The 8,198-nt window shown below is 39.7% G+C and overlaps 1 protein-coding gene across 1 annotated transcript; it reads right to left on the bottom strand.

The window, feature by feature from the left end:
• Positions 1–4,065: 4,065 nt before the first annotated feature.
• On the bottom strand, positions 4,066–5,167 carry LOC100735514 (protein S100-A8). Its single transcript, XM_003478918.5, has 3 exons — positions 5,015–5,167; positions 4,404–4,565; positions 4,066–4,253 (listed from the first exon to the last, which is right to left on the bottom strand). The coding sequence occupies exons 2-3, from the start codon at positions 4,542–4,544 to the stop codon at positions 4,125–4,127; spliced, it is 270 nt and encodes an 89-aa protein (XP_003478966.1). The 5' UTR covers positions 4,545–4,565; positions 5,015–5,167; the 3' UTR covers positions 4,066–4,124.
• Positions 5,168–8,198: the final 3,031 nt, after the last annotated feature.

Here is an 8,198-nt window from a genome sequence, read left to right on the forward strand (position 1 = left end):
TTGAAATAAGCTCTTTTGCTCAGATGATGGAGATTAATTCTCTAGCACTAGATCCTCTCTGTGTCCTCTTGGGGTTTTGTAATGTTTACTAGGAACTCAGCTGAAGTTGAGAGCCTTGGGTGAAGAAGTAAATGGAGAAACAAGATTTCAGTGAAGGTCATCTTTAGGGACCCTGGAAATCTCAGTGGCCGGATCTGCCTCAATTGCTGGGCCAAGATCTCCTTTGTGGGTTCAAATGTTACATGACGTTTCCTGTCAAACTACTTGTTTCCCAACTTTGCACTACCTTGTTCTTCTTTTGTAGCTGGGGAAACAGGAAACAATACCACCTTACTGAATCTGCCCAGTGTTTCCAGTAATGGGCACAGCTGTATTTGTAAATTACCTTCTTCAAGCCTCCTCTTGAAGTTTTTAAGAACTGTGTCACTCACCTCCTCCTCTTAACCCACACTGTCAGACCAGCTGGCTACCTCCCCATCTAAGCATGAGTTCAGGAATAAACTGTTAATGGTTCAGTGTGGATCCAATTCTTCATTCTAGAATCACATCGCTTATGGAGAAACTGCACAGGACACTCTGGGTGGGCTCAGAGAAAGCAAACTCATTGTACTTTTAACTAGTACCATTGTACTACTGCAGAGGAAAGCACTATAATAAATCTCCCCCAGATGATCTGCCAACAAGTCCAGCAGTGGATTTTAAGAGGAATCAAAGACACTGAGAAATGTTGCCTCTTAACCTAACCCTGGAAAATACACACACCCTTACCATCATCATCACCACCACCACTACCCCAGTGTAGGAATGTTCTGGAGTAGTCTTCCCATTACTACCCCTCATTGCTGAGTGAGATGTAGAATGTGGGCTGATGAACCTGGAATGCTTCCCATCTTGGACTATGTATTATAGAAAATAGCAAGACTAATATGATGCTTCAGAGAACTGTGTAATCCTTGTTATGCAGCGTATGGTTCATGCTTCTGACTTAGGTGGGAACCTTAGCTTTGAGGGATTGATGAAGATGTACTTCAGCAGAGCTGAGAAAGAAACAATTTAGTCTCTGGGCCCTTTGTAACCAAGCTCACATAATCAGTTTAGGTCCTAATCTTAACACTTAGCTTAATGTCAACCATTTTTACTAATATGTTGTTGATACTAAAATTGGCTGAAGCTTTAGGGAATAAGAGCACATGTTGCTGAATTATATTACATCACATATTTGCATTTTAACATAGTTAAATTCTAGTACCAACAAAAAGCCCAGTGAATCATCTTGTTGGAAGCCAGTTAAGCCTACTGGTGTTTTGTTAATGGTGGGGAGGGGTTGCTCCTCCTGAAATCCTGGGGAACTGGTCACTTATTCTCTTGTACATGAAGCATGCCTGGTTTCTCTAAAGAACTGTGCCTTCAGCGTACCAGAATTGGATTCCTTTCTTCATCCCAGGCTCCAGGATCTAAGGCACAAAGGGTTCAACCTTCATAGAGGATTGAAGAGTCCCTGCCGTATCCACATAATGCCTGGGTGCTTTGTGTAGTGCAGGATGACTTCAAGCCAGCCTTTGTCTTCCAGGGCACAGGACTCCCAGTGCTCTCAGAGCACAGTGGTTCTGAGGACTGTACTTGCAGCATAGAAATTGATCTAGCCCTTGGCAACAGGTAATTACAGAGTTCAATCACCTGCTCAAAATACAACATCCTTAGCAATATTCCACCTTTCACCGCTGAAAAGTCTTTAGTAAAGACCAATGTTGTTAACGTTTTTGAGAAAGTCATGAAAGAATGACCTTCAATGCCCAGGCTCAAAATGCTACATTCAGCTTCAATTCAATTACACTAATGTATATAGCCATGTTTTTAAGTTTTAAATTTTTTTGTTGTTAGTATACTTTTTTTTTGGTGGTGGCTTTTTGTTTGGGGTGAGTGTGTGCGTGTGTGTGTTTTGTCAGGAATTGAAGTCACAACCTCATGCTTACCAGGCAAGCACTATGTTCCTGCGCTATCCCCAGCCCTGTTAGTACATGCTTGCAGTACATAATGACTGCAATCATCATGAGGAGTTGGTAAATGTACATAAGTATCTTTATTATTTTTTCATCAACCCTACCTCCTTCTTCCCTCTCTTGATCCCCTTCTCATTTGCAAAAGATCTCTGTCTCCCAGTTTCCTATCATCTATCTTTTATCATGCTCTTTACTCAGATTTTTGGGTTTCTCAAATCAAAGAGGCCATGTAGTATTTAAGCTTGTGGGTCTGATTTACTTTATGTAATATTATGGTCTCAGGTGCATCTATTTATGCATGCATTTACAAATGACTCAAGTTTATTCTTTATGGCAGAGTTGTATCCATTGTGTGTAAATATCACATTTTCTTTATTCATTCATCTGTGATGTACTTATAGGCTGCTTCCAAGATTTAAATATTATGAATTATGCAGCTATAAACATGTGTACATGTGTTATATATCATATAATATGTTGTCTTTAACTTCTTTAGGAAGATACTTAGAAAGTTAATAATTGGATCAAATGCAATTTCTAGTTTCAATTTTTGAGGAATCTCCACATAGATTTCCATAATAGTTTTACTAGCTGACATTCCCACCAACAATGTGGAAAGGTTTCTTTTCCCCACAGCCTTTCTGGCTTTAATTTCTCAATGATGGCCATTTTCACTGGCCAAGTTAAGGGACATGATTTAGTGATTCTGGTGATAGCTCCTTATCTCTTGTACTTACACCATTGATCTGTGTCTAAAGGAAGACAATAGCACACTTCCCAGACCAGTTTGGAAATCTATTCTAGGAATTTGGCTCTGTTGAAAGGTATCCATTTATGTTGGATTTTACCATTTTACCAGGTCATTGTATAAATCCACACATATAATGACTAGGAAGTTACTTTAATAATTCATACATCACTAGAGCATAGAATCCCACAGGGAAACATTTGAATAAGCTATTTTTGAGCAGAGTTTTATTAATGCATTTTGGCCTCCCTTCCCATTCTTGTGTCACTTAATCCAGTTGGAAGTTAGAAGCTGTAAGAGAAAGAAGCTTCCAAAATCCTTAAGGTCAAATTGCAGAAGGGGGAGAGGACTGTTCCAATAGTACATTAGACACAAAGTCACTCCCTTCCCATTGTTCAACTCTAAACATTACACCACCCCTAACGGTTATCCGGTTATCCATGCTTTTATAATCCCATACCAGGAAGTTATATGAGTCACCTTCTTTCAATCCATTCAACTGTAAACGCAAGGCCACCCTACTGATTATTCAGATTTAAATTTGGGAGGTCACACAGATTGCTGACCTCAGGAAAAAAGGCCAAGGTGTCTAGAATGAATGGATGTCTGGCCCTATAAATACTGTAAGCCTGAGTTACGAAGGCTTTTTTGCCCACTTTTCCCTTCTGTCTGTTCTTGCTGCTGCCTTGTGATCTTTAATAAAGATAACTACATACTTATTACAAGGTGTATGGTTGGCAGTTCTTTCATTGTCATACACAAGAACCTGGACCCCTTTCCTCCATCAACTGTACTATTAGTTTGCCTAAGTAAGAGTCTAAATATTACCCACATACTGTCATACCATACAGAAAATCTGCCTGTTTGGCTCTGTCTCTGTCTCTCTCTGTGCTCTTCCCCCAGCAAACTCTTCATGCCTGTGTAGTTACCTTTCTAATTTCCCAAAAGCTGTATCCAAAACTTTTAGCTGGAAACCAAAATTTAGCTTACAGAATGGAACTGATTTTTTTCTAACATTACCCCAAATGATCCCCACATCACACATTTGGGAACCAATAAATAATATCAGTAGTCCTAGGCTCTTTTTAAATCCTTAAATCTTAGAACAAATGACTCAAGACCATGACGTTGGAAGAGGCTCAGAGGTTTAGGGACCATGCAGTGAAGGACTGAAGGCTTACAAGTGGTGCAAGTGAGGATAACACAGGTTTATTCTTCCTCCAAAGGAGTTTTCCAAGCCCATTTCAGCCCAGGAACCTCATTCCACAAAGGCAGAAACAAAACAACCTCAAAAAAACACAAGAGAGTAAGAAAGGCTTGAGGTATTGATAATTTTATTATTTTGCAGGAACAATTGCATGGGCCCAGGAGCTCTACTAGTGTTTGTGGCTCTCTTCATGGGCTTTCAGGGCCACTTTTACCACAAAAACAAGGAACTCCTGAAAGTTAACTGCACCATCTTCATTGATATCCAACTGTCTGAACCAGGCATCTGCATTCCTTTTCTGTGAAGAGTAAAAGGGGAGAAAGCTCGAGCTTAAAGATCTCAAAGAAAGTTGAGGTATGGCTGCCTACCGAGGACAACACAGAAGACCAATGTCCTGGGAGTTATCAAAGCAAGTAGAGAACTCCATCCACATCCAACCCTTCCTCACCTTTGTGTACTGAGGACACTCATTAGTTAGCAGTTTCTTCAGGTCATCCTTGTAGAGGGCATGGGGATTCCCTTTTATCAGGGAGTACTTGTGGTAGATATCAATAATAGTGTCGAGGGCTTTCTCCAGTTCAGTCAGCATGGTGCACAAGGGTTTGTTCACCTGAAAATGAACCACATAGAGTATCCTGAGTTGGGCACAGTAGGTTTTTCTTATGGTAGATTGAGCCCTACCACACACAGGACTCAGACCCCAAGTAATGGATTTGACCATCCCTGTTCCACCCAAATATCCACTACAACAGACAGTTGCGCATCTTTAACAGGTACTATAAATGCATAAGTAGGAGATAGTGCAAAACACACATATACAGTGTCCCTAACTCTCCCCATGGCCATTCTCTCTGCCCAAGAAAGGCCCAGACTGGCAAGTGACAATGTCTTTGCCCACTGAACAGTGCTAGGAAACTCCACTCATCTCTTATCCCTGCCTTGCTCTCATCCTCCAGGGACCCCCAGACCTTTTCTTCCCTCTCACAGAGGAGGCTACTCCACCCCACCCCCCCAAAAGGAAGCCCAAAGTATGGGGCAGATCTGGAGGGTCTCACTTACCAGCTCTGCCCAAAACAGAATTGACAAGGAACATACAAGCCTGACTGTAAGCTCCTTTTTATAGCGGGTAGGTTGGGCTGGTCTATAGCCTCAGGTCTTGTAGAGTTGCTATACTCGCTGTTTCCCAACCAAGTGGATGTGGCAATCACTGCACAGAATGAATGTTTCAGAGAGGCAGGGCTAAAGGAAGTGGAAGACCTTGATGAAACAAGGTGACTATGGCAAGTCCTCTTTCTCCGGGGATGGGGGGGGTTCCTAGGAACCCCCTCCGTGTTCTACCCAGAATATTATGCTAATCTCTTGTTTTTGTGGCCATTTGACACATTATTTAAATTGAATTTAAACAGAATGCATCATTTTGAGTGTGTGCACAGAACCTTCTTCCATGGCTTTCATCAAATTCTCAAGAGTCAACAACCTCAAAAAAGTGAAGAACATTAGTGTTACTAGGGGTGCTGAATTTTGGGTGGGTGCTTGGACCCTGTATTACTAAGGTCTTGGTCAGTTCCTACTGTATCTCCCAAAATGGCTCAAAACAATTGTGCTCTTGAAGCAAGGAGGAGGGGTTCACTGCCTTGGAAAACAAAGGGTAGCTTGAGGTCCTTATGCACCATGTAAGGCACTCAGCCATTACAAGGACACAGAGAGACTCTTCACCCCTCTATGGGGTCTCAGACCACCAGCAGTGTGGGCTAAAAAGAGGAACATTTGGGGCACACTTTTTTAGAGAAGGCAGGCATATTTCATGTATAAAAGGAGAAGAGAGAGTGGCAAGTTCCCCAGGGTTTCAAGGGGACCAAACCTTCCCCGCTAACAAGATATCATTCAGTTTAACTGGCTTTCAAAATTTTGGCTTGGTGGAGTATTTCTCATATAACAATGTATTTCACATCCATATAATCTCATAAGAGCCTCACAATATGCCTACTAGAAAAATAGGGCATGGAAATTCCTCTGTCCACAGATAAGGAAGCTGAGGCCCAAGCATGCAAAGTTATTCACCTCATTTTCCCCTGCTGGTATGTTGGAGTCTGGAGTGAATCCCCAAGAATCTGACTCCACAACATGATCTGACAAGAATGTGACTTGGGGAAAACACCTTTCCTTTTTCCTTCCTTTATACAAGCAACAAATATTGCCCATATGCTTAGCCAGCAGCTAGGCCATTAACGCCTTCTTGTGGAAGTGTATGGATTAGCCTTGCTCTTCCAGGATTATATAGCACTGTGAATTTTCTTATATCTCTTATAGCATTGTGACGTTGGACCAATTATTTACTCTACCTTATCCTTAGGGAAGATTCCTTATATCAGATATTAAAAGGAGATTTAAAATACTTTCAATCTGTGGAATGGGAAATATACCTTCTACTCAAGGAATGGGGAAAATATTGGTAAATCATGTATTTGATAAGGGGTTAATATCTGGAATACAAAAGAACTCTGAGAACTCAACAATAATAACAAAAACAGCAAAAACATCAAAAAATCAATCAGCAAAAATGGCCAAAGAATTAGACATGTCACCAAAGAAAATATAAAAGTGGCCAGCAAGCACATAAAAAGATTCTCAACATCACTAATCATTAGGAAAATTCAAATGAAATCCATAATGAGATAGTATCTCTCATTTGTCAAGATAGGCTGTTGTCTAAAAACTTAGAAAATAATAAGTTTTGGCAAAGATTTAGAGAAATTAGAAGACATAATTATTGATGGGAATGAAAAATAGGGTATGACTGTTATGAAAAGTAGTGTAATAGTTCCTTTAAAATAAACAGAATAAAAAAATTAAATTAAACAAAACAAATTAAAATAAACAGGGAAGTGCCTGCCTGGCAAGCAGAAGGTTATGAATTCAATCCCTGGTACCAAATATTAAAAATAAATAAATAAAAAATAAACAGAATAATCAAAAGAATTGAAAACAATATCTCAAGACACTTGGACACCCATGATCATAGCAGCATTATTCACAATAGCCAAAAGGTGAAAACAATCCAAGTGTCTGTCAAAAGACGAATGGATGAATAAAAAGTAATATATGCTCACAATGTAATGTTATTCAGTTTTTAAGAGGGAGGAAGTTCTGACATGTGCTACAAATTGATGAACTTGAGAACCTTATTGTGAGTGAAGTAAAAGAGTCACAAAAAATACTGTATGATTCCACTCAATATAAGGTGCCCAGAATAGTTAGGTTCATGGAAATAGAAAGTAGAATGGTCCTTGCTAGGACCTGAGAGGAGTGAAATGTATAGTCATTCTTTAATGAGAATAGAGTTTCTATGATGTGCTTGTTTGTTTGTCTCTTTGTTTGCTTGTTCTGGTGCTGGGGATTGAACCCAGACCATTCTAGGTAAGTGTTTTCTACTATCCTGATACATACCTAGTCTCTACAGTTTCAATTTTGTAAGATGAAAACAGTTCTGAGGTCGACTGTACAACTATGTGATAGTGCAGAATTTTCCACTTAAAATAGTGAAGACAATAAATCTGATGTTATAAGTATTTTAGCACAACTACAATTAAAAAATGTCCTAAGTGCTTCCAACTTAAAATGTCTAACTTGTGAAGACTGATAATTGATATAAAATATAATTTGTTCACTTTTCTAAATGTGCATTACATTTTAATTTTTGTATAAAGTGCAGTGCCACAGAAGCCACAATGACTGCTCCATCTCTAGCCTTATTCTCTAGCTTCCCTACATACTCTCCAGGGCCAGACTGTCTCACCTCACCATTCCTGAACACAGCACAGTGTCCAGTATACACAGAACTGCAAGTACAATCCATAATAAGTACAGACAATAGTCAAATAACAGCTAATACTCGCTGGACATACGTCATGTGCTAGGAATTAATCTATATGCTTTACTTGCATCAATTCAATTAACTCTCACAATAATCCTATGGGGTAGGTACTATTCAATTCTCATTGTACAGATGAGGAAACAAGGCCCATGGGGAGACACAAATATCCATCTCATTCAGATTTAAGTGATTTACCATGTGATGTGATAGTATTTATTTCCTGTTCCCACGTGGAATGCTTCTTCATCTGAGTAACATACTCCTTACCTATCCTGATCAATTTAGGCATCATCTGCTTCAAGACAATCTTTTGATTTTCTTTCTTCCACCCCATCTCCACAGGTTAATTCTTCTCTCTTCATCCATCAC

Source organism: Cavia porcellus, unplaced genomic scaffold, assembly GCF_034190915.1.
Source record: "Cavia porcellus strain 051 isolate PalLab524CR breed Dunkin Hartley unplaced genomic scaffold, mCavPor4.1 scaffold_1, whole genome shotgun sequence".
NCBI classification, from domain to species: domain Eukaryota; kingdom Metazoa; phylum Chordata; class Mammalia; order Rodentia; family Caviidae; genus Cavia; species Cavia porcellus.

Excerpts from the sequence above, each read along its gene's own strand:
- LOC100735514 (XM_003478918.5), bottom strand. The coding sequence starts at position 4,544 with ATGCTGACTGAACTGGAGAAAGCCCTCGACACTATTATTGATATCTAC. Across the intron at positions 4,254-4,403 it reads AGTGTCCTCAGTACACAAAG|AAAAGGAATGCAGATGCCTG; the intron begins GTGAGGAAGGGT and ends TACTCTTCACAG.